The sequence below is a fragment of the Oikopleura dioica genome, chromosome 2 (assembly GCF_907165135.1).
Source record: "Oikopleura dioica chromosome 2, OKI2018_I68_1.0, whole genome shotgun sequence".
NCBI lineage: Eukaryota > Metazoa > Chordata > Appendicularia > Copelata > Oikopleuridae > Oikopleura > Oikopleura dioica.
The window spans coordinates 2,551,340-2,575,357 of NC_137292.1; the positions used below are offsets into that span (position 1 = coordinate 2,551,340).

The 24,018-nt window shown below is 37.6% G+C and overlaps 7 protein-coding genes and 1 non-coding gene across 10 annotated transcripts; 4 read left to right on the top strand and 4 right to left on the bottom strand.

The window, feature by feature from the left end:
• The first annotated feature begins 1,745 nt into the window (after positions 1–1,745).
• Positions 1,746–2,524, top strand: LOC145699664 (uncharacterized). The gene is made up of 2 exons (XM_081776933.1): positions 1,746–1,984; positions 2,030–2,524. Exons 1-2 carry the CDS (start codon positions 1,772–1,774, stop codon positions 2,231–2,233), a joined length of 417 nt encoding a protein of 138 aa, XP_081633059.1. The 5' UTR covers positions 1,746–1,771; the 3' UTR covers positions 2,234–2,524.
• Positions 2,525–5,182: 2,658 nt separating this feature from the next.
• Positions 5,183–6,724, bottom strand: LOC145697398 (group IID secretory phospholipase A2-like). Of its 2 annotated transcripts, none has more exons than XM_081774593.1 (6): positions 6,457–6,724; positions 6,173–6,242; positions 5,837–5,948; positions 5,709–5,798; positions 5,457–5,537; positions 5,183–5,405 (listed from the first exon to the last, which is right to left on the bottom strand). In XM_081774593.1, exons 1-6 carry the CDS (start codon positions 6,689–6,691, stop codon positions 5,361–5,363), a joined length of 633 nt encoding a protein of 210 aa, XP_081630719.1. In that variant the 5' UTR covers positions 6,692–6,724; the 3' UTR covers positions 5,183–5,360. The 2 variants fall into 2 exon arrangements, with proteins under 2 accessions (XP_081630719.1, XP_081630718.1); XM_081774592.1 differs by having other exon boundaries at positions 5,697–5,798.
• Positions 6,725–10,426: 3,702 nt separating this feature from the next.
• Positions 10,427–12,960, top strand: LOC145697297 (cholinephosphotransferase 1-like). Its single transcript, XM_081774483.1, has 11 exons — positions 10,427–10,561; positions 10,699–10,907; positions 11,085–11,172; positions 11,217–11,300; positions 11,534–11,596; positions 11,641–11,885; positions 11,987–12,044; positions 12,145–12,290; positions 12,332–12,415; positions 12,665–12,781; positions 12,824–12,960. Exons 1-11 carry the CDS (start codon positions 10,507–10,509, stop codon positions 12,872–12,874), a joined length of 1,200 nt encoding a protein of 399 aa, XP_081630609.1. The 5' UTR covers positions 10,427–10,506; the 3' UTR covers positions 12,875–12,960.
• A 112-nt stretch (positions 12,961–13,072) lies between these two features.
• On the bottom strand, positions 13,073–14,982 carry LOC145697598 (uncharacterized; the record flags this gene model as incomplete). Its single annotated transcript, XM_081774818.1, has 4 exons — positions 13,073–13,703; positions 13,767–13,926; positions 13,998–14,193; positions 14,299–14,982. Coding segments are annotated over 4 exons (1,671 nt in total), but the record flags the coding sequence as incomplete, so codon positions are not given.
• Positions 14,983–15,468: 486 nt separating this feature from the next.
• LOC145697599 (uncharacterized) lies at positions 15,469–16,228 on the bottom strand. The gene is made up of 5 exons (XM_081774819.1): positions 16,166–16,228; positions 15,979–16,078; positions 15,845–15,937; positions 15,610–15,803; positions 15,469–15,570 (listed from the first exon to the last, which is right to left on the bottom strand). Exons 1-5 carry the CDS (start codon positions 16,226–16,228, stop codon positions 15,520–15,522), a joined length of 501 nt encoding a protein of 166 aa, XP_081630945.1. The 3' UTR covers positions 15,469–15,519.
• An 844-nt stretch (positions 16,229–17,072) lies between these two features.
• On the top strand, positions 17,073–19,376 carry LOC145699287 (putative serine protease 46). Of its 2 annotated transcripts, none has more exons than XM_081776557.1 (5): positions 17,073–17,232; positions 17,722–17,943; positions 18,514–18,597; positions 18,940–19,039; positions 19,116–19,376. In XM_081776557.1, the coding sequence occupies exons 2-5, from the start codon at positions 17,732–17,734 to the stop codon at positions 19,359–19,361; spliced, it is 642 nt and encodes a 213-aa protein (XP_081632683.1). In that variant the 5' UTR covers positions 17,073–17,232; positions 17,722–17,731; the 3' UTR covers positions 19,362–19,376. The 2 variants fall into 2 exon arrangements, with proteins under 2 accessions (XP_081632683.1, XP_081632684.1); XM_081776558.1 differs by having other exon boundaries at positions 17,722–17,935; positions 18,506–18,597.
• Positions 18,626–18,699, bottom strand: TRNAT-AGU (transfer RNA threonine (anticodon AGU)). Its single transcript has one exon. It is a non-coding gene; the product is annotated as a tRNA-Thr (tRNA).
• Positions 19,377–19,476: 100 nt separating the features above from the next.
• On the top strand, positions 19,477–21,353 carry LOC145699286 (uncharacterized). The gene is made up of 6 exons (XM_081776556.1): positions 19,477–19,701; positions 19,796–19,974; positions 20,017–20,126; positions 20,172–20,312; positions 20,545–20,640; positions 20,853–21,353. Exons 2-6 carry the CDS (start codon positions 19,815–19,817, stop codon positions 20,985–20,987), a joined length of 642 nt encoding a protein of 213 aa, XP_081632682.1. The 5' UTR covers positions 19,477–19,701; positions 19,796–19,814; the 3' UTR covers positions 20,988–21,353.
• Positions 21,354–24,018: the final 2,665 nt, after the last annotated feature.

Below are 24,018 nucleotides of genomic sequence, written 5' to 3' on the forward strand. Positions count from 1 at the left end.
TCCGATCGTTTCTGGAACGCGGTAATTTGTCGTTTTTTGTGTTTTTAACGGTGTCACTTTGTTAATATGCAATTCTATTAATACTATGGAAAAAGATGAATTGTTAGGTGTACCCCCTTAACAAAAACCGCAACATGCGTTTCTACCGCAAATTCTTTCGGAAAACTACTTCAAGTACTGTTTTTCTTCGTTGGTTTTTGATTAAAGTGCTTAGACCCCGGAAAGAACAAGATAGGAAACTCTCTTTCTGAAGTGATCGCAAATATTTACTTCGCGAGTGTCACGTGTCCAAAGTAGAGTTTTATCGTTAAAGAAATTTCAAGCGTTCTCGCCAAGAATGCGAAGGAGCTGTTGTCCAGGAACTGACGCTAAAAATGTGGTCGAGGCGGCTCAGACAAAAAGCGTAATTGCACCTCTTGTCAACAACTGATTATCGCACCCGTTAGAATCGAAAGACACGTCAACCCATACTTTTCGTGATAGATTATGTAAGTCCGATGAAACGGGATTTTCGCTGAGCTCGGCAGCCTGTGTAAAAACCTGAGTCAGGGTTTCAAAGATCCCTTAAAAAAGCCTCAAAATTTCATTCGCCATCAATTTTCAAATTCTGGCAAAGGGGCTTTCTCTTCGCGGCTTTTCATATCAGACTTTTAAGGCATTTACTCAAATTTTCTGCACAGGTTCCTGAGCCCATATTAACAGTCTTGTTATGAATAGCTTCGGCTAGCTCAATAAAACGAGATAATTAGACAAAAGGCCTGGTTGAAACATGGATCATCAAGTCGTTTTTGAATATAATCTTCATTTCTTTAGCAAAAATGCAGAAAAGCGTAATTATAAATTTAGTTTTGATGCTTATTTGGATCGTTCTATGGAGAATCGGAATCAATCAAGATAGAGAGAGGCAAACAATTTTGGAAAATTCGGAGAAAAATCTTGCAGAAGCAAAAAAGTTGCTTGAAGAGATTCAAAAGTATCCAAAACACTGCGAGGAGAAACAGAAACTTGTAGAAATGCTGCGTGAGTGCTCGAACTTGCTCATTGAGGCGCATTGCCAATGGATTCCATCAAATATCGAGAGAAATCAACAATCGAACCAAGAAATTAATTTTGAAGCTCGAAAAATGAAAAAACTCTTAACAGAAATTCAGCAATAATAAAATTGAAAAAAAAACAATCGGTATTTGTCTTTTTACTGCAATTCGTTTGCTTTTAAGGTCTCGAGAGAAAGTTTTCATAAGATTCGGCAATGTCGTAAGCTAATGAGAGCATTTTCACGAGGAGAGTGCGAGAGGTACTCGAGATAAGACGAGAATTTCTGAATAGAGCGGCAACTTGGATGTGATTTAAAAACGTGTCTCAAGGCTAGGCACAGTTATGAATCATTTTCATAATACCTTTTTACGCTTCATTTTCTATCTATTTTTTGTAAAAAATCTTGAAAATTGCCCCTTTTGTTAAAAAATGCTCGCGAAATGTCAAATATAAGCTCGAGCGGGCATTTGTAAAAACAAACTCTCCTCAATCTCTCTCTAAATTTTAAGATATCGATAGGTTGAATTGAAAAAAAATGAGCAGTTTTGTCTGCAAGACAGAGAAATAGGAAGTTTCATAAACCTTAGAAATAAAGGGTCAGTTTACTATTGGTACTTTGTGAGGTAGCTCGTGCCCTGGGGCGATTTCCGGGCCTCTAGAATCGCAAAGTTCGCTTGATTACAGGTTTTCACTTAAAATATTAGGCATATTTCTTCAATTTACGCGTAGAAAAGAGATGAGTTTAACGAAAAAATTCGACGAAATCTTCGCAACGAGAAATGTCATCGTTTGCTACTGTCTTGGATGCGTTATCTACTTGTACCTTTCGACTTTTTCCAGTTTTTATGAAGGAAAAACAGAGATGACAATCGAACGATTAAAATCACACGAAGAATATCGCGAAGAAAAATTCAAAGAACTAAAAGTTTCGCTCGATTCCGATGACCAGGTCTGTTTTTTTTTCAAAATTGTGTTTGATATATTTTTGAAAAAGGAAGAAGCGTGCAAAACGCTGGATAAAATAGTCTCTCTCGATTTTCCCGTCAGAGATGAGTTGTATCTAAAGATGAATTTTTCCCAAGTGGAAATTCCGTGGTCTTACGTAACGCCAGAAGAAGAGATGCAATCGAGACTGGAAGTTTACAACCATGCCTGTTTTGGGTTTAAGGATATAGCCGTTCTCAAGGCACTTTCGTAGCGCCGAAATGGGGCGATAAAATTTTTTCTTTTCAAGACAGGTCCTACCTAAAATTATGTCTAGAATTCGATTCTGATGTTTTTAAAATTTTTTTCAAAGAAAATTTATCTCTGGAGCGATTTGAAATCTTACGATCATTTTTTCTCGAAATTTTTCAATTAAATCGCTAAAACTAAACCGTGTTTTATTATAAATAACTGCTAATCTATCTTCCTAGGGCCTCAAAATTTCAAAACCCGAGCAAATTTACATTCTAGTGCCTTTTTCTTTTTAGCTTTTCTTTTTCATTAATGCTGCGTTCAGGGCGCTCGACGAATCAGCGCGCTCTTTCACATGCCCGCCTCACCGCGCGATGGAGGAGGGCGCCCAGCGCAGCAAACCAGAGCGCTGTCTGACGCTTCGGCTTACCCAAGTAAGCCTCATAAAAATGGCTCTAGAATCATAAATAATTGGAATCTATTAAACTTTAGACCCTAGGAATGTAGAGAAAGGTCCAAATTTATAATTTATCAAAAAAACTCGACCAATTTAATGGAAAATTCTCGAGAAAAAGTGATCGTAAGATTTAAAATTGCTCTAGAGAGAAATTTTTCCATTAAAAAATATAAGAGAACACTAGAATCGGGTTTCTTAGGCAATTTTAGGTAGCGTTCCTTTTGAAATGAAAAAATTTTATAGTCCCCTTTTGGCGCTACGAAAGTGCCTTGAGAATGGCTATATCCTTAAGTATTTTCATGCGGGTCTGATTTCTGAAAAAAAACCATAAATATGTGTAGGGTTTTTCACGGAACGGCGCGGCCCGCTCTGGGGTCCATCCACGAATATTAAAAGTCTTCTATTGAAGCGAAATTGATTATTCAAAAAATGAAACCGACTAATTGAAGGGAATAGATTCATAATATCGCATTAGTTTTTCTTTCGAATGAAAGCATTTGCTGTAAGACGGTTTTTCTTACTCAATTTCGACTTTTTAATCTGAGTACATCAAAATACACTCTCTATTTTCAAATATATAGGAGATAAGATGTGTAATTTTCAGCTCTCAAAATTTGGGATTTCGGAAACTTTCGGAAGGTGTTCAAATCGTCAGATAAGTGAGTGAAAGTGACTGCGCGCTAGTGCTTTACGCCGCTGCGCGGGACGCCCAAAAAGCATTAGCGCGCGCCATAATCCCAGCGGGTGGTTTCTATGACCTAGTATCCGAAATCTGATGCGAATTACACCGGGTGATTTGCAAAAACAATTTCCCGGAAGTGTCAAGCTTCGTATTTGAGATGAATTAGACGGATTTATATCACTCGGAACAACAAAACTGATGAGATCCTTTTTTATCTTCCTTATCATTATTACACCACCACCAGGTCAGAATTTGATAATTATTTTCACATATTTGAAATCAGCGGCTCGAGTTACACTTATTTTGAAATTTTCAAGCCCATTGAATGATATACCACTTTCCGTGAAAAACCCTAAATATGTGAAAAATTATAATAATCGGGGAAAATATTTGTCAATGAATTGTGACTAAACATAAAAATTTATTTATTCCGTTATCCATTTGCTACAACAGACATAGCCCAATTTATTATAATCTATAAACCCTTGAAAAGCTCTTGCAAATCATATATCGCCAAAACCATCAAAAAGAACGAAAAACTCTCCGTTTCTCAACAACGCGAAGCTCTCCAAAAACTCCAATCTCTCATCATCTCCGGCTCCAACTGCGAGTCGGACTGGAACTCGACGTATCAAAACGAAATCCTCCCAGACAACGATCGAATATACCAACATACGTTTCTACTCGACAAATACAACGGGGCCGGCTGCGTTCCGCTGAAAACAGGGACGACTAATTGGCAACGATCTTTCGGAGCTCTTCGATTTCTGAGCGATGAAAAACCAACTGTCGATCCGGAAATGATCAATTCGGAGATTGCATTTAAACTCGTGCCGAGATACGCTTGGAAATATGAAAACCGAGTTTTCGGATCGCCGGAAATTTGGGAAAGAAATAACTTTCCTTTTCATGGAATCGATCTTATGAAGCAAAAGAAAAGTCTCCGGAAAATTCGCCTGAATGATCCGCTTTTTCAAAAATTCGAAGAACAAAGAGAAAAATCAGCGACTCGACCGACAGAAGAGCAGAAAGAAATCATCGACAAATGTGGCGAAAAAGCGTTCCAAAAGCGAGTCGAAGATAAAAAATATTTACGATTTATCAATGTCCGTCATCCCTTTTCTCGTCTGTTTTCTGCTTGGAGGCAAAAATTTTCAGTCAATTTCCATAACGCGCAAAAATTTGAACCCATCGCAGCGATCATTCGAGAGCAGCAAAAAGCGGCAAGTGGCGAGGAAGATATCATCCCTCCTGGCTTTGTTTGCTCCTTCAAAGGGTTTTTGAGATATGTCATTTTGAAGAGCAAGGAAGATAAGGAAACAATGAATCATCATTGGGTCAGCTATCAGGATTCTTGCGAGCCGTGTTTTCTCAAGCTCAATGCGATTACGAAGCAGGAGACTTCTCATCAAGGATTGTTTTGCTTTCTCGCCATTTTGAGTTAGACGATTTACTCTGGGCTCGACATCCTGTCTAAGAAATCTGAGTCAGGATCTGAAAGGTCGAAGCGGCTTCGCCAAAACCCTGACTCAGGTTTTTTTTTACACAGGTTGAGGGGCCCAGGATTCATCTTCCTTACTAAGGAAGGGTTTTTCTTGCGTAAAACAATTGAAAGACTCAGCCTATATCTTCGAAAAAATGTCGATTCGGGACAAAACCTACATGCCTGGAATGTACGATACCCACGTCCCGGATGCAACAGAAAAAATCTTCAGGGAGCATCAAGTCGACAAAGAGATAATTGAAGAGCTGTATATTGTGTATTATAATGATTTTATTCTCTTCAACTACACTATCGATTCTTTTCTCGAAAATTAAATAATAATAAATTTATTAAATTGAAATTTATTTCAGACGAATTTTTCTAAATCCGTGGCCTCCCATCAAAAATGAAAAACTCGTTCAAAAACTGACTCCACCAGAAATTGCAAGAGAAAACGAACTTTTTATACAGCGCGAGAAAGTGATAAAAGTGCAAAAACAGAATAATTATTCAGCTCAAAAAATTCCTCAATAAGGTTCTTCAGGATAAACTGGTTCGCCATCGCAACTCGTCTTGAGAAAAAAAGTTATGTTTGAGATAATTTTGAGACATTTTAATTTTACCTGGATTGTCCCGTCAGCACAGCATTTTTTACCAGTAGCAGTGTTGAAAATAGACTTTGGTCCCACCGCCGGGCCGCAGCACTAGAATTTAAATAGTTTAGATTCAGAAAAAGGTTTTAGAAAGAAAAGCGAAGAGAGGTTAAAAAGCTCTGCCTTTTCGTCGAGGTCCTTTTTGAACAGCCCGCCGTGAGGGGTTAAGATAAGGTCGGTTTTTCGATAAGGTAAAATAAACGAAGATACCTGTTGGTTTACCTGGGGCGTGGATGAAGGTCCTGGGATGACGCACTGCTCCTCCGGATTCCAGCCGATCATTGAGTAGAACATGTGATAGTCTTGATTGTACTAAGAAAAGGTGACTTCCTGAAGAATGAGGAATGAACCTGATCAGCAACGAGAGCATGCGACTCGGCAAACATTTTGTCGCACTCACAAATTGCTCTTTTGCATGTTTCGCCATCATCTTTGCACGTGATTTTTCCGCTGTCAGTTTGTCTTTTTTGGATGAACTAGTTTATGTAGGTCAACTTGGAGGTTTTTTACGAATGCCTTGAACATTTTTCTACGATTCTTGCGCAACGGTGATTTCAGACTAGATGACGCGAAGAATTTAAACTTTGAAATTTTGAAAAAACGTGTGAGCACCGACGGGTTTTTAAGAGTGGTTGTTATTCTAATGACTTGCTTCATTATTTCTTGCTGCCTAGTTGAACCCAAGCCTGATTCTGTAGCGGAAATCGTTGTTTATGCATTCTTCGCCAAACTCCATTTTGACGCATTTGATACAGTCTAAAACAAAAAAACGCAAATCATTCACTTTTTCGGAAAGAGGATCTGTCTCTAGAATCCACCGCAAAAACGACAAATGTTCAAGCCAAAAGCTCAAGCCGCAGGATCTTTGATTTTCTGGCCGGAAATAATCAATATCCCAAAGTCTCTTGAATTTTTCGCGGTGAATAAAAACGCTGCACTTTTTCGACCATTTCTTCTTTTTTTTCTGTACCTTTGTATTTTTTGCAAGTAGTGTCGATTTCATCGATAGCCGGACCATGGCCGTTTTGAGAAATTCCATCGCCCATCAAGCAGTTACACCCGTAAGCCCAGTATGTTTCTGCGGAGAAGTTTTCGTTTGCCATAGTCATTGTTTCGATCAGCTGGTTGTACCTTTTGTCATTTTCCAATCCGCTCAAAATTCCAGCTGATGCAAGAGAAACCAAAACATTATTTTTCAGAACCATTTTTCTCAAAAAAAGGGAAAAATCCGGTTTCTATCTGGGCAAAAGTGAATGAGGCCAGAAAGGGGACGAGGCTTTTATAGCTGAAGATGATTTTGAAAATTCGTCTCGGTGGAATTTATGAAAGAATCGACCGCAATGAACTCGACGACATGTGTTTTTATTGGAAGGGATGAAATCTCATTATGCTTAGATAAGATTTCTATTTTCAAGTCTTGCTCGGCTAATCAGCGATTTTTTGCTATAAGCCATTATAATATTTTTTCAAGAAAATGACTATGCTTGTATGCTTGTATTACTCTCATAAGAGCACTCTCTTTGGTAACACTCGAAAAGTATTATTTTATGAACGCGCCACAAAATTATTATTTCAACAAAAGTTGGATGGGTTACCAACGAGTCTTTATCAAGCGTTTGCGGTTCAACAACTGTCGATGATTATTTTTTCAGTGATCGAAAATGGTAAGTTATGAAAGATCGCTCCAAAACAGTGACTCAACTAATAACCGGACTCAATCATTCAGAAATAACTCTTGACCGAGGATGGCCTTGACTGAGAAGTCTCCAAGACCGCGTTGTTTGTTTCAGTCGCTAGAAAATTGCTTCTTCGGCCTTTTCAATTTCAAGGTCGGTTAATTTCTTTCGTCTTTGGTTCAAGTCAGTAGAACAGCTTTTTTTAAAAAAAAATCTTGTTTTCTTACTTTTTGGTTAAATTTTTGAGTAAACTTTGACTTTTTAAAATAAGGGTATACCTTTGAAAGTTCTGAGAAAAAAATATGCGTGATCTGTTAACCCAAAAACATGCAGTCAAATTCAACATGATGTAAAATCATCACGAATCACTTGAACTACATGCACCATCCATTTTAACAAGAACCAAAATTTTTACGATGAAAAAATCACTTTGAACCTTCGCACCTTTCCGCTCATTTTTCACACGTTCCGCCGGTTTTCACCTGTTTTTCGGACCTTTTGGGTTAATCTTAATGAACCAGTGGAATTCGACAAAACGTGACTCATTTTGAAAAGTACTACCGAAAGAGCTCAGTTAAAAGACGTACAATATAAATATTTAAAGAAAACCACTCTGGCAGGACTTGAACTAGTTCAACGATAATTGCTCATCGAGAGCACCATAACGTGAATTTGATGAGTATATTGAGTAGCCCGGCAAGGGTGTGAGCTCGAAGTTGTTTTGCGCGATTCTGCACAAATGAGATCATCCAAAAAAGCCTTCTGAGAACGAAGTTTCTGATTTTTATTTTCTCATAACTTCGCTCTTCTCTTGTTTTGAGGAAAAGATTGATTACAATATAATCGCAAAAATCGTCGTTAAAATCGTAAAGAAAACAAGCACCGGATTCTGAATAGATATTGACGTTGTCATGATTCGAGACGAATTATTATTTGATATGCAATAAGAACATCCGATCGACTTACAACAAGAAAGTAAATATAGAGAATGATAGAAGGGAAAAGCCAGAATTTAGTTCAATTTTTATATATTTTTGAAAAACTTTTTTTGTTTATTAGATTTTTGCTAAAAATTGGATTATATGTTTATGATGTCGGGTAAATAAATAAACATATAATACATTCATTATATAATATCATTTATGTTCTTTCTATGTATGCAAGTGATGATTGATCTTTTTAATTTTTTTTTAGGTCTGATATCAACCTTGCTATTCAATACTTTCTGACGGACAACTTTATCGAAGGGATGGGAACAATTTCAATTGTCATCTTTTCCGGTTGGCTTGCTGCATATTATTCGTTGTTTTTGTCGGGATCATTTAATTCAAATGATAAAAAATCCCCTTTCATTCTTCTTCTTCATCTTCTGTTGCTTGGGCCAATTTGGCACTTTTATATGCAGTATAAAAAATCTGATGAACCGGATCCGGCGCTTGACAAAAACGTTGCCAAATTAAGACTAATCGAAGGATCGACAGAAGCCGCTCCACAGGTACCTAAAATGCCTTTTTTGGCGCTTTAAATATCTCTTTTTAAGTTGATGTTACAATTATTGTATGGCGTTTATTGCTTCAACAATCAATTTCAATCGCATCCCAATGAGTTTTGCGCGGCAAATATGAACGTAAAAGACAAAAACTCCTTCATGGCGAACGTAATTCTCCAAAGTCTCCTACACCAAGACAAACCCCATTATATTTTCTCAGCCGAATTTGTTCTTGGAAATATTCCAAGTGTTATAAGAAGCTTTCCTCGGGCAGTGAAGTTGTCAATTTTCTCATCAAGTCTATCACTGGTCTGGATGGTTTTTTCCGTGAAAAAAGAGTTGCAATTTCAAGGCATGTTGAAAATCCCCCATTCAATTTTTCTCAGTATTATGGTGAGTCCTTATCGATATATCTCTTAATTGTTATACAATGCATAATATAAATATTAGAAAAATTAAAATTTAGTTTTTCTCTCAAAAGACGGCTCGATTTTGTATTTTGCTTTCCTTTGCTTGCTATTTTGGAAGGGATACAAATTTCAGACCGGTTTACGATCGGTGGATAATTTCATCTTCCCTCCCTTTTATTCTTTTCATCCATGGGCTTATCATATTCACTCTTGGTTGTTTTTCCAAAAGCGTAGAAGAAAAGATGTTTGGGTTGACGAGGACGTTCTATTATGACCTGGAGAAACCTCTTGGATTCGTGAATTTTTCGCTCATTCAAATCGAACATATCGCTGTCTATGTCTACCATAAAATTCACCTCGGACCCCTGTTTGGTTATTACTTTATGACGGGACCATTGGAATTATTTTTCGTTGGTGGCCTTTCTTTACTCGCCTTTTTGATGGAAATCTTATGGATGTTTTTGTTGTCACCGCAAAGTTCTCAAAACAAAGAGCCTTTTCATGATCTTTTGTTTCAATTAAAAATAATGAAAGAACGATTATTATGGCGAGAAAAGAAATCTTTGCCGGAAAATGAAATGCAATTGCTTGAAAGATACACCTATAAATAATCGCACCGCGATTCTTACTGTTTCCCTGACTGACTATCACTACCTGACTGATAAATAAAAAAAGAACTTCCTGACACTTATTTTCGAGTGTTTTCTGTGTCTAAGACGGCGCTTCTCAATCTTTTGGAACGAGTACGTTCCAAAATTATTAAAAACAAAATTGCAAATATTCGGTTTGGTCTTTTTCCCGTCTAAGTTCTTTTCCACGTTTTTATATCATTGTCTACCAGCTTTGGAATTTTCAACCATCAGAATTTTTTTCAAAAAACAAAAAAATGGTAACTTTTCATATAATTTGCCCCTAACAGATTTACGGAAATAAAGACCAGAAGAAGAAAGTGCAACGTCTTGATTTTGCGTCGCCCTCTTTATCAGACCTCAGATCAGACGTTTGTCCTTGGTAAAAGCGGTCGCCCTTTACGTAAAATCGGGCGAGAACGTAAACCAAAAAGAATTCTCCGCGAAAGCTGGACACGGAATCGCTGCATTTTTTAAAGAATTATATATTTCGCTTGTCAGTGACAACGAGCGAAATTAAATTTCATCAGATCTAGGAGTCAATTTTTATTGCGAAAAATATTAGACGAAGAAGAAATCTTGTTACTGGATTTGAAAATTTTTAAAGTTTCAAGACGTTCATGTTTATTTTGCTAAGGCATTATTGCCTTGGCCCAAGGGGAGTGTTCGCTCCGAAGGCAAACAAAAAAATCAGACGATTACAAATCTGACGGATTGTTACTTACTATTACGACATTCCAAGGCGACAGAAGAAACTTTCCATTCGCTCTTAAAAATTTCAAATAAACAAAGAAAAGAATAGAAAATTAGAAAATTATGGAAAAAGAGGAATCAAAAATACGAAGAAGATGCTTGTCTCTAGCGCCTTTTAGTAAGTTTTTGTAGGGAAGAAGCCCTTATTTGTCCCCTTCGCTTAAGGGTGTCAGTACGTTAAATTTTTCATTTGCAAATGAATTCAAACGAAGCAAAAAACGAAGAAATGCCGATTACTAGTCCTTTTCATTTCAGATGTGACCCTTTTGCTGGACAAGCTAACCCCGACGCAGCTGAAAAATCTACAGAATCACAAGTACTCTGCCTCTGGTCGATCCCTCCTGGAGCCCTTCTACGATCCATGGTGGAATTTTGCAATTACACTTTGTCCCCTGTGGATCGCGCCCAATATGATTACCTTCATCGGCCTTCTCGCAAATCTTTCCAGCTTTGTCATCATGTTTAGGAAAACGATGCTCAAGTTTATTCTTTTTAGAAGAAAGATAATCTTATGCCTTTGCCACTTCCAAAGAAAACCGCGAAAAGCTTATCAGATCCCCAAATAATGCTTAGATTATTTCGTCACATTGAAAATATTTTTGCAACCTTCATCATTTTCATTTCAAAATTGAGCCATGATAAGTTATTGCGGCTTAGATGGATCTGGAATTGCGCCGAATTGGGTTTTCTTCTACGCTGCGTTTTCCTTGTTTTTCTATCAGACTATGGGTATGAATGATAGAAGGGGGTTGACTCACCGTCATAATTTTCAGATGCGATTGATGGAAAACAAGCTCGAAGAACTGGAACCGGCTCTCCTCTTGGAGAATTGTTTGATCATGGAATGGATACAATAGGCTTGGGTATATATTTTATAAAAATTTTATAAAAAAAAATCTTCGCAAAAGCTGTTTGTGAAAATTTTTTGAAATCATAATATTTTTAAAAATATGATGATTAAATATTTTTATTATTCACTGAATTGTGATAAGATAAGCTGATCATCTTCAATATATGAGGTAAATATCTGATCTTCATAAATTTATCAACATATAAGTTTTTAACAGCAACAAATTTTAACCCTCGAAAGCCAATTGTTTCTTTCTTCCGATGATAATTATGTCGACAAACTGCGCTGAAGAGCAAGAAAAAGGTATGACCGACCTTTTCTTTTTCATCGAACTTTTCTATTCCTAGCTTATTTCTTGAGCTATCTTTGCTTCTTCGTGTACTACTTCTCGCACAGTCTCCAATACATCACTGGAACTTTGACGTTCGGGCTTATCGACATCACCGAAATCCAAACTTCAACGATGGGCCTCCTCGTTATGACAGGTCTAATGGGCCAAGATCACTGGGCAGAAGCAAGTCCGATTCCTGGTCTTTCAAATCGAGATACGGTTGTTTATGGCTCTTGCTGTATTTGTTTCTTTGCGCTCACCAGGGAAGGAGTTCGGATTTTTGATAAAAACGGGCTCTAAAATGCTCTAGAAAGCCATTTTTGAATCAGCTGAATTAACAGAAAATTCCGAATTCCTCCTCAAGAATGTTCATCTTGCTTTCTAAAGGTGGCTGCGGACCGAACGGCTCCAGCTGTGCCGGTAAGAACTCTTTTCGCTTTCTAATTCTAGCGCTCGTGTTAAATCGTGAAAGCTCATGCTCGTCAAATTTTCTTATTCAAATCCTCCACCTTCTTTTCAGGCACCTCGATTCTTTCTCCATTTCCTTCTATCTTGCTCATTATCGGACTAGGCATCGTCGTCGGAAATAAAACCGGATTGGCAGCTAGATATCCCGTCGGTTTCATTTTTTATATTTCGATGCTCTGCGCTAAAACTGGTCACAAAGTAAGAAATCCTCAAAAGTCTTCGTAAGCCTTATTTTTCAGCTTATCGTCGCTCAAATGACAAAAGCATCGCTTCGATTAGCCGACCCTTGCCTCTGGAGTATCTGCTTGTTGGGATTCAACCAGGTAAATCAATTCTAGAGCTCATTTCTTCAAATAAACCCCGCTTGCCCTTTCATTTATTCATAAAACAACGTGAAACAACGGTGGTCCGCGGAGTTTGAGATTTTAGAAATTCACCCCAGGGAACCGCATAATTTTGGTAACCAAGTGGTTAAATTACTTCAGAAAGGGAAGCGCGAGGGCGAACTCTTACGTGAAACCTTCTATTACGGGTTTTCTCGACGAATTTCTTTTTGAAATATTATTATTCAGTATGTTGGAGATTTGCTGCCGCCTAATTGGTTGTTTGCGGGTCTTGTTGGATATGCGATTATTGACTTGGCAAGATACTGTATTAGAGTGTACACGCAGATTGCGGATTTCTTGAAGGTAAGAGGACATTCTAGAGCTGGATGGGAAATGAACCTTTAGATCCGCGTCTTGACGATTCCGAAAGAGAAGCAAAAACTCAAGAGCCAGTAAGGAGAAACGCGTCGCCAAGAGTTCTTAGCCTGTCCAAATTACACCTTTTCAAGAGTTGAAAATCAAAATAAATTTTATGTTATCGTTTGCTTAAAATTATTGTCTGCTTTGATAAAAAAATCCTGTTTTCTTGTTTTTTTTCAGTTTTTTTTTCAATTTTTATCGCAAATCATCGAAGACATGATAGAAAAAGCAAATTTAGCCCCAATTTTCGCATAAGTCGCCAGAGTAACCATCTGCGCAGATGCAAATGAATCCTGGTCCATCAATTTCACAAGTTGCAATTCCATAGCAAGGATTCGGCGAGCATGGCGTAAGCTCACAGTTTGAACCATAATATCCTTCTTGGCAATCACATTTGTAGCCCTTTTCGCCATAAGTAAAAGAGCATTGCCCGTTGTTTTTGCAAGGATTGTTGGTGCAAGGATCAAATTCACAAAAGTCTCCGAAATGCGGCGCGACACATTTACAATAAGCCGTGATCTCGTCCCAAATATTGATCGAGCAAGTGCCGCCATTAAAACAGTTGTGATTTGTACAAGGAGTTATCTCGCAATTATCTCCCGCATATCCAATGTTGCAATCGCAGAGGGGCTGGTTGTCGATTATGTTACAATAACCATGGCCTGGATTGCAGTCCACATCCAAACAGGGATCTTCAACCAGCTCGCAATGGTCACCTATCCATCCATCGAAGCATTCGCATACAGCAGTGTTCTGGTCGCCGCTACCAAAAATGTAGCACTGCCCATGATAACAGGCAATGTTTGTGCAAGGCGTTATTTCACAGAATTTACCAGAGTATCCATGATTACAAATACATTCATATCTTTATAAGATTCTTATTGATTCTGAAGGATTTATTTTTATAATTGTTGAACCTTTCATATACTCCTGGTTGTTTTCATCAAAAGCACATGTTCCGCCGTTTTGGCAAGAACTTATCAAACAGGACTCTGACTCGCAATGTGTTCCATAAAAACCTTCCTCGCAAATGCAAATCGGATTCGAACCTTCAGCTTTACATTCACCCCCGTTTTCGCAATCAAAGTCTTATCATTTGGTCAATAGTCTTTCGAGAAAATCATATAAAAAATCAGAAAATCTTGCCACTGTCCTGAACAAGCATTAAACTCGCAGTTATTTCCTGAAAAGCCATCAGGACAGGAGCAAATATAGCTCGATCCATCAATGATACAAGTTCCTCCGCTGAAACAAGGATAATGAGAACAGGGCGTCATTTGGCAATCTTTGCCAGAAAATCCATCTTGACATTCACAAGAATAACTCGATCCGCTTATTTGACATGTTCCGTTATTCTTTAATTTAGGTCATACAAGATGACTCATATTTCTTGTCAAGATTTTGAAAAATCTCAGCTTGATAAAAGAGATACGAGTTTATTCTTGAGATAATATTTAGACCTTTATCTGGCAGGGTTCATGTGTGCATGGTGTAACCTCACAAAGTGTTCCGGAGTAACCAGGAGGACAAAAACAGGAGGCGTTTATTCCATTCCAAATGCAGTGTCCTTCATTTTGACATTCAACTTTTGAGCACTCATCGAACTCACAATGTTCTCCGAAGTAGCCATCCGAGCAGATGCATGTCCCAGTTGAACCATTTATGGAACAGTAACCATTGTTGCCGCAATCAATGGACGAGCATGGGTCAATTTCACAGTTATCGCCAGAAAAACCATCATAACACTCGCAGTAGCTAAGAGATCCATCAATGATACAGTTTCCATTTTCATTGCATTCGTTTCCACTGCATGGAGTTATTTCGCAATCTTCTCCGGAAAACCCGTCCAAACAATTGCAAATTGCTTCTGTTCCATCAGCTAAACAGGTTCCTCCATTCAAACAACCATGATCAGTGCAAGGGGTGAACTCGCAGAAATCACCATAGTCGCCATCATTGCAGGCGCAGATAAAACTTGAACCGTCAATTATGCAAGTTCCTCCGTGGAGGCAAGGTTTCCATGAGCAAGGGGTAATCTCACTGTTGTCCCCCCGGAAACCGTCTGGGCATTGGCATACATAAGATCCCCCATCACTTGTACATGTTCCCCCATTTTGACATGGCTCACTAGAGCAAGAGGATGATCACAGCCTTTGCACCCTTCAGGGCAGTATTCTCCGCATGGGCATCCGAAGAGGCATTCTTAAAATTGTCAGTAAATAAAAAGTAGTCTGAATCGTATCATTTACTTTCGTACATATCCTTGCAAATAGATTGACAGTATTCGCTTTCACAAAGCAATCCACAACCCACATAATCGGTCCTGCACAGGGAATGGCACTGATCCTGTATATCTTTATCACTGAATAATTTTTTTTTTTGCTATCAAAAAAACACCAGAAGGTACTCACGGGCAATCATAAACATTCTCTCTTAGCTGAAAATCTCTTCGATAAGCAAATTTTCCATCGCAAAGAAAGAAAAGTAAGAACAACATCTCAATTTATTCTGATTGTTAGGTGATTTTTTTCATTCTACCAAAATTATTATTTAACGACAAGCAAATACTAAACTCATAACGAGAAACTCGCTCAGACGCTCTTTGCAAAGAAACACACCCCTTCACTTTAGATAACTCTTCCTTGATTTCAATTCAAATTTTTGTACAGAGATTTTATTTTTTAGCAATAAATTTCAAATTTATCAACAACAGTCGAGTCGGTGATGTATTCCTAAAAACTTAGTATTTCCCTTTCGCCAATATCTCTTACTCTGAGCCAAGATGTAGTCAGCTGGTTATCTGAAATATCAATATCAGTAGTTGTAAGCATCAACGAAGTCGAGCAGTTCTTGAAATCGAAGTTTTTCTGTAAAATCGAGCGCTCTTCAATTTCCGGAAAGCAGCCTTTTCCAATGCAATCGCAGGATCGATCTTGACTGACGTAAGATGTGATGATAACTGTAACTTAATTCTGGTTAGGCGAGTTGAAATTGGGATTTATCTACGCCTAAAGCCGTTCCTAGGATCACGTAAAATAAAATGACGCCGCAAAAAATCCAATCTTCCCGAAGATTTTTCCTCCTCTCGGCTTCCGAGAACTGAAAAAATGAATATTTTTTAACACGAAGATAAGAATTACAGTCATTGTGGCTTGCCCTCGTTGTCGTTGCATTTTCAGGCTCCTTTAAAATCTTCAAACTGATCTTTCTTCGCAAAAACAGAATTGAATTTGACGAAATCTAGAAAAGATGGATAGTCTTCCTTGATTTCAGAAGCATCAAATTTTCTACTCAAATAAAGATAACTAAACATTTTCTCAGTTTCACCATCCAAATATGAGTAAACTCATATTTTAGAAAACAGTTTGTCTTTTCGATAAGATTCACCATGTTTAGAATCTCCGTAATCCTGATTTTAAAACCAGTTTTGGAAGGAGAATTTTCATTCACGATGTTTTTCTTTCGGATGTGGCCGTATTTACGCTACTTTAATATTACCTCGTCTTTTGTTTGTGGCACAACAAGATAACCAATCGTAAGGAGCACCACTGCCTCTTGCACCGTGCACGATTTCAGAAGAAATTACAATTTTTTTCGAGCGCCGTTGACCCCAAAATATGCTAATTGCAAATTAATTCAAGCGATTTGTCTGGCAGCCTCTTGTAAAAAAATTCGTCTCTGGCATGAAAAAAAGTCGAAAAAATAGTTGAAAGAAAGTCATTTCAGAAAAGTAAACATAAAAAGACAAATCAGATATTAATATAATTTACTGAAAACAACGATTAGAAAGATTAGCACGATCGGAATCGACATCAAAATATTACGAAATGTTCTGGTAAATCTAAAATTTTTGTCCAAATTGTCACACTGTTATGTCTTTTTCTGTCAATTTTCTGCCATTTACCGACTTTCTGTTGACAAACTTTGATAGTAAGCAAGATGAAAATAAAAAAGCTAGCTTACCGAATTAGTTTTTATACCAAGAAAGTAATTGTCGCCTCAAAATAGACTATTTTTGAAGATGAAAGCTAAAAGATCATCATAAATAGAATTTGATCTTGTTATTTCTACCTTTTTGAATGATTAAATAAAAGAAATATCTAAATAAAGAAGATTTGATAACAAAGTTTTTACTTTTCATGAATTATCATGAAAAGTAATGGTGGCGCAGAGGGCGCTCTCGGGCCATCGCCTCCCCAAATGCTCCTTCCTTAACGACATACCGTCACACGAATCTTCCGGATACGAGATTTTTCTATCGAAAACGTTTGAGTTCGTTATTTGAACAACCGATTGTACTTTTCCAAAACACTTTTCTATCAAACAAAGTTTTTAAAACAAATTTGAAGACATCAAAAGAGAGTATCAGACTTAACGACAGCAAACTTTTACAGGTAATAAGCTCAAAGAAAAAATTTTTCAATAATTAATTTCTTATTTAATTTTTGTTGTTTTTATGTTAAAAATTACTCGAGATGATACGGTAAAAGAAAGAAAATTCTCGAAGAAAAATTCCTGTTTTATTTTCCTGACGCTTAAAGCCGCGCGCGGCTTTTATTATGCATGATATCCAATGTTAAAAATCCACTAAATTATTTGATTTTTATTAAAAAATAAAAATATAAAAAACGGCTTCTCCTTATCTAAGCACCAAGAGACCGTAATGAAGCTAAAACATTGTTTGAAAATGACTCAAATGAGATACTGTTGCTTTTCAAGGAAACAATTAAATGATAAAACAAATTATCAAGTTCCACAAAATTTATGTTGAACAAGTTCTTATCAATTTTCTCAGCTGGCAACGCCTTTGATTTATTCTTCGGGCCAAGACTGATTTTTTTTCATTTTTTTTAGAAAATTTATTTATTGATTAAAACTTTTAGATCGACTGAAATGCGTCTAACAGCGGTTTTGCTGGCTTCGTTGGAAGCTGAGCAGCTTCTTCACAGAGAATGCTTCAAATTTGGGATGGATTCAATTTCTCAAAATGCCAATGTTTGGCGAGGAAGGAGAGAAGCCGCCAAAGAATATGATGAAGACGGGGATGAGTGGAAAGATCCAAGGCCGAGATGGAATAATAATGAAGAGCCGTTGACTCTAGGCAGAAGGAAAGGGTTCAGAGAGAAAATTAACCTGTTTGGGTTTTTGGCGAATTTTTGTCTTCAAATTTTATCTAATGATTTTTCGATATTTAAAGTGAAGAAAAGAGTGATTTCTTTTAATGAAGTGAGAGCCTTAATTTTCTAAAAGATCAAAAGGCTAAAAATCCTAAGAATTTCAAAAAAAAAAAATTCAGCACCGAATTTTCAAAAGCGAAAAACCGCAGACAAGGCGCTAAAAGAGCCCTAATGAAATTATGACGGGAGCCTTATTCCGTAATTATGTAGCGTCTTGTCACGTAATTATGGAGACATCAGAGTCACATCTCCTTAACCGCCGGGGACGGAAATTCGGCGATTTTCTGCCAGCTCTAGAATCAGCTTGAAAATCCGTTGGAGGCTGATTTTTTGCTGATCGCGAAAAAAAATTTTGCTTTTGTAGGAAAAAGTTCTGTTTTGGAGTGTTTTCTCGGCCAAGTTTGAAAAAACGCAATTATAGTTGAATAAACTAACGTTGTTTTATTTCGTGAATTTGCTCAAAAAATAAAATGGGATTGAAATTCTGAACCGTGAAATAAGCAGAAACACACTTGGCCGAATCGTCAATGGAACCGCCGCGGATTATGATATGTGGCCCTTTATCGCGATGATTGGATTTCGGTAAGTTTGAAATTTCGAAAACACAAAAAGGCCCGACCGAGATTTGAACTCGGGATCTCCTGATTACTAGTCAGGCGCTTTAACCAACTAAGCCATCGGGCCTGGAGGGCGCTATGAGTACTTATCATTATAAATCATGATAAAATTGAATTTTCGATCCGTAATTTGGAATTTTACGTTATCATGATTTCTCATGAAAAACTCCTTCTAGCGCCCCCTTTTCTTAATTTGAACGGTAACTATTATGGTTTTGGTGTTAATTAAATTAAATATTTTGACACATCAGTGGCGTGAAATTTACCCAGAAAGGGTTTTGTAAGCTGTTTCTAATAGATGATTTAGTGGATACGGCGGTATCGGACAATTTTGCGCTGGAAGCATAATCGACGATCAGCACATTCTCACCGCGGCCCACTGCTTTCGTGGTTGGGGCGTTATTCAGGCACGCAGTTCTCACTTGTACTGCTACATCGATTTATATAATTATTATCTACTTAAAAGTGTTAACTCAATAAAAGCCCGATCAATTTACAGTTACCCTCGGCGCGTACTCAAAGCTAGACCATGAGTCGCAAGCAAAATCGGACCAAAAAACTTACTTCATTGGAAATCTCAAATGTCATGAAAACTACGAATCCAGAGCCGATACAATCATCTATGACATTTGTCTGTTACAATTGACGGAGAAAATTTCTTTTTCGGACAATGTTATGCCCGTTTGTCTGCCAGAAGTTGACTATCCTCCTCCAGGAAAGGCATCTTAGTTTCCTAAAAACCATAAGACAAACGTCAGCTAAATGACTGTGGAAACTTTAAGAGATAATATAAATGAACAAATATTTATATTGTTAGCTAAAAATACATTCCAATTGCCAGGCCGCACTTTTGAGCCTTGCTAAAAGCTGGAACAAACTGTATCGTCGCTGGTTGGGGAGAGACGCAGAACACAGGCGATAACTCGATTCTCCAGAAGGCGATTATTCCCCTGGTCGATGTGGAGCAGTGTCAGGCGAGCTATCAAGACGACGGCGTCAACGTCAGATCCGACCAACACATCTGCGCGGGCTTCAAAGAAGGACAAGTCGACGCCTGCCAGGGCGACAGGTAACCATTAGAAATAAGCTGACAAACTAAACAGATTCTCAGCTTCTCAGCGGCTTTCTTTTTTTTCCTTTTTCATCATCATTCTCATTTTCAGTGGCGGACCTCTCGTGTGCATGAGTTCCCAAGGCAACTACCCCGAGCTCTACGGAATCGTGTCGTTCGGCGTTGGCTGCGCGCTGCCCGGCAATCCTGGGGTTTACACGAACGTGGCTCGTTTCCGCGAGTGGATAAAGGCCGCAGTTGACGATGCGGATACACTCGATGTTAGAGACAGTAAGACGTTGTTCATTTACTGTAACTCACCACTCATTAAAGGATACTACCATTGTGAAGAGATTAACCGAGTGTTTATGGTCTTCGACAATGTTGATATTGGATGTCGTCAAGGAACGCCATACGCTTCTGATAAAGAATGCTCAGTTCAGGTACAGTTGAAGAAAAATCATTGGGAAAATGATGATCTTTTTCAGTGCAAAAATCCCGAAGACGAATTGAACTTGGACGGTCTCTCCGGTCTCAAATGCTTCTGCCGCTCATCATTCAACTGCCGCTGGATCGGAGTTTCCGACAGAATGGACTACCGAGCAAACAAACTCGATTCAATCATCAAGGTATTTCTTGAACCAGCAGCGTATTTTCGTATTTAGCCAACTCTGGGGCTGATCGAATTAATTTATCGCGATCCAGGATTCAAAAATAACAAGAATTAAATAAGCGCATGTATTTATTTTTGCATCTCCTCTGAGAATTCGACCACTGGCTTATTTTAGAACACGAACACGCCCTGTTTCCCTATTTGCAGGAAGAGAACGAACTGTAATTTGAATTGATATTTTATTTCAGTGTAATTCGCCGAGGAAGGTTTCGGATGGATGCTCGCCGCCAGATTTGCAGCCGATTCATATTTATTCGCCGCAGAAACAAGTTTACTCCAATAAGGTGAGAACCAATAAGAGAGGGCCATATTTGGTCTCGCCCAATCAGAAATGAGGAGATCTTATCTGAACCAATCAGATGCTCGTTTTCGACTCAAAGCGAGTCAAATTCGAGCCTCTTTTGTCTGCGCCAATAAGAACGCGGTAATTCATGTTCTGGCCAATCAAATTGATCCTTTTCCCGTAAGAACCCCCTTTTAACAATTTTCTATTCAGGAAAAAGTGTCAATCTTCTGCAAGTACGATCCAGACAAGAAACCAAGATACAAGCGAGCAGAATGCAAATGCAAAAAGGGCAAATGCTTTTGGGCCTCTAAGAAAGCCCTTACATCCAAAAACACATGTAGTTAAAATTTTCAATTTTTCGATTTCCGAAATTTAAATATTTTCAATTTGAAACACAAATTATTTTTCTTTTTCAAGAATTTTCTTTTATCAGTTCAAATCCAAAGTGATAGCCATGAAAATAACTCAGAGGGCCCAAAATTGCCCAGCAAATTATTTTTTCTTTCCATTCAAAAAACTATGTAAATACGCCTCAATCAAAAAAAGAACACGATCTTCCGACGATGATTCCGAAGAATAAAAAATGATGAATCCGTGAATCTCCGAAACCGTCAAGTTCCAACAAAAATAAAAACAAGTTTAACCGCTGCCAAGTGACCGAAATTGTTATTCTGAACATATTTGCTGTAAATAAATTATTTATATGCTCAGAAAAAAACCATTATTTTATCGATTCTTCATTCAAATTTCAGCAAAAATTTCAAAGAGATCACCCATTTTAAGGATCCCCCTGTGGATCTCGAACAAATTTAGAACAACAATTTCTCCCTGTAGACCCTTAAGACACCAAGCGATTTTGGTCTCTTTATGTGGCCCACACGGAGTTCTAGTGCAAAAAATGGTTAACTCGGGGATACCCTTAAGTTTTCAAGTTCAAGTTTAGGAAGAAAGGTTTCAAGAACGATTTCTTACTATATACCCTTAAGTTTTTTAAGAGTAGATTAAGGGATAGCCTATTTTATCATTTAACGCCGACTTTTAAAATTATCTTAAAAATGAAATCAATTGATTAGAATTTCATTTATTCTTGAATTCCAGGTTCAAAATTTTCCTCCTCCCCAAGCAAGCAGATCCTTGAAAATGTTATTTTATCTTGGAAAGAAGTGTGAAAAATAGTTTGTTCATAAACGTGAGATAAACATGTGGCGACGGCCTTGACCATTATGTTAATTCCGCCTGACAGAAGAAAATAAGCGTGAACATGATTATCAAAAATAAGCGCAGATTAAATAATCGCGGTGAAAGTTGCCCACTCGCCAATTAAGGTCTTTTCGGTCAAATTAATTGAGCGAGATTTTGAGATTTTGATCAAGAAGAAGATTCTTCCTGAAGAGACGAATGATGTTACGAACGCTCGTCAGATCGTGTTGTCTGAAAACGTATCCGCCAAAACAGAATGTATTTTCACCAAAAACACGCCGCCACCTCCTTAAGCCCGTGCATCCGCCTTACCATATCCATTCAATCAAAAGAATACAGCTTCAATTAATCAAATGTCCTCTTAATTTTCGCTTTTTTCTTTTATTTTAGTCATTTTAATGAATTCAGTAGTCAAAAGTTTCGCAACAATTGATCGTATCTTCCTGGATGCATAATTCCGCGGTGATTTCCAACGTCTCCGGCGCTAGAATTTTCATCATAAACACGGTTTTTTTTCGACTTACTCAGTTCCGGATCCGCTGCATAGAGAAATTGCTGGAACTCTTCCTCCCAGAGCATGGTACACATGTAGCAGAAATCAGCATCGATGAGGTTGCCACAAAATTCTTTGTAAATATCACTGTTTCGCTTTCTTATCAGTTCTGCAACAGTTACTGATAACGTCTTAAGATTATTTTTTTTCTTCTGAAACAAGTGATAACGAGAGAGCTTTCTATTAAAGGGCCCCTAACAAAAACCCTGAAATTCGTTTCTTTCTTACCGAAAATGCAAAAAGAAATTTCATGTTTGTTTTTCTTCCAATTCTTCTAATAGAGCGTTTTCTCGGGTACTGGCGCTTTTTATATGTGCCTATGAACAGAACCGGATTTGCGCTCAACGGAGGATTATCCGAGCAAGAAAAGGGCTTCATCGTTCCTTTCTAAGAGAAGACGTACGCCAACGCCGAATTTGAACATGCTTCATTACGGAATTTATTTCCAAATTTGCCATGAAAATCAGAAAGCATACTTTTTACCTCATTTAGCATGATTTATCCATTAAAAACCATCAATTCAAGAATTCTTTTACTGTACTTTTATTACTATTTATGTTGACTTTCCTCGAATTTTTGACTAAAACAGACAATTTTGTTATTAGTTTCTTTTTCGCTTGCCCAGACTAACTCATTAATAAAAACATAAAAAAATGACTATTGGCATAAAATGGTATTTAGACTGTAAATGACAATATCGTCTGAAAATAAAATGAGGTCAATACTTAATGACTGTATGTCTACTAAATAGAACCTGAAAACTTCCTTTCTAGGTTAATGCTTTTTGATTGAGATTAATTGTAAAGCTCTGACCGCAAGTCTAGCTTCATCCTTTTTCTTAATGATTTTTTAGTTTACATTTTTCTATCGGGTAAAAATCAGATAAAGAAGTTTTTCTGAAAAACAAAAGTTCATTAAACCACTTTTTTGACTCGATTTAACCCTAACCCTACGTTACCGATAACCCTAACGGAAACTTTAGCTCGTTTTTTGTTATAATTCAATTCATAGTCTGAACTCAGAAACAACTCAAGTGGAAAAATATAATCAGATTTAAGCATTCTGAAAAATAATTCGATCATTTGCTTAGAGAATGAAAATCAAGTCGGACGTAAACTATGTCCTTCTGAAAAAGGACAAGCGAGGAAAGGTTGAGATCAAATTAAATAAAGCTTCGTTGCAGAATCGAGTTAGGAGTTTAATGAGCGATTGTGAGAAACGAAATGAGCTTAATTTGCAGAGATCGATCGCGACAAAAAACAAATCGAAAAAGAAGAACTCTTCTTCTTTATTTTTATATCGAGAAAGAAGAACGACACTGATCCGATATTGCCAAATTCAATTTTATTCACTTTCGCGAAATGCATTTTTGAACGAAAAAGTGTCGATAAAGAACTATTGGTTTTGGCAGTTATCCGCAGCTACCGTAGCTGCTCTGCTCAGAATCGGGAAAAGGCCGAATAGGTCGAAAACGATAACTCGGAAAAAGAGAGAGTTCGATCATCTCAATATGAAAAACAGGCGGCCGGGAAAAGGATGATAGATTGCATCGCAAATTAGAAATTGAAGGCAGAAAGGTCAGTAAAAACATTTGTACTGGGGTTAATGAAAAATTAATTGCAT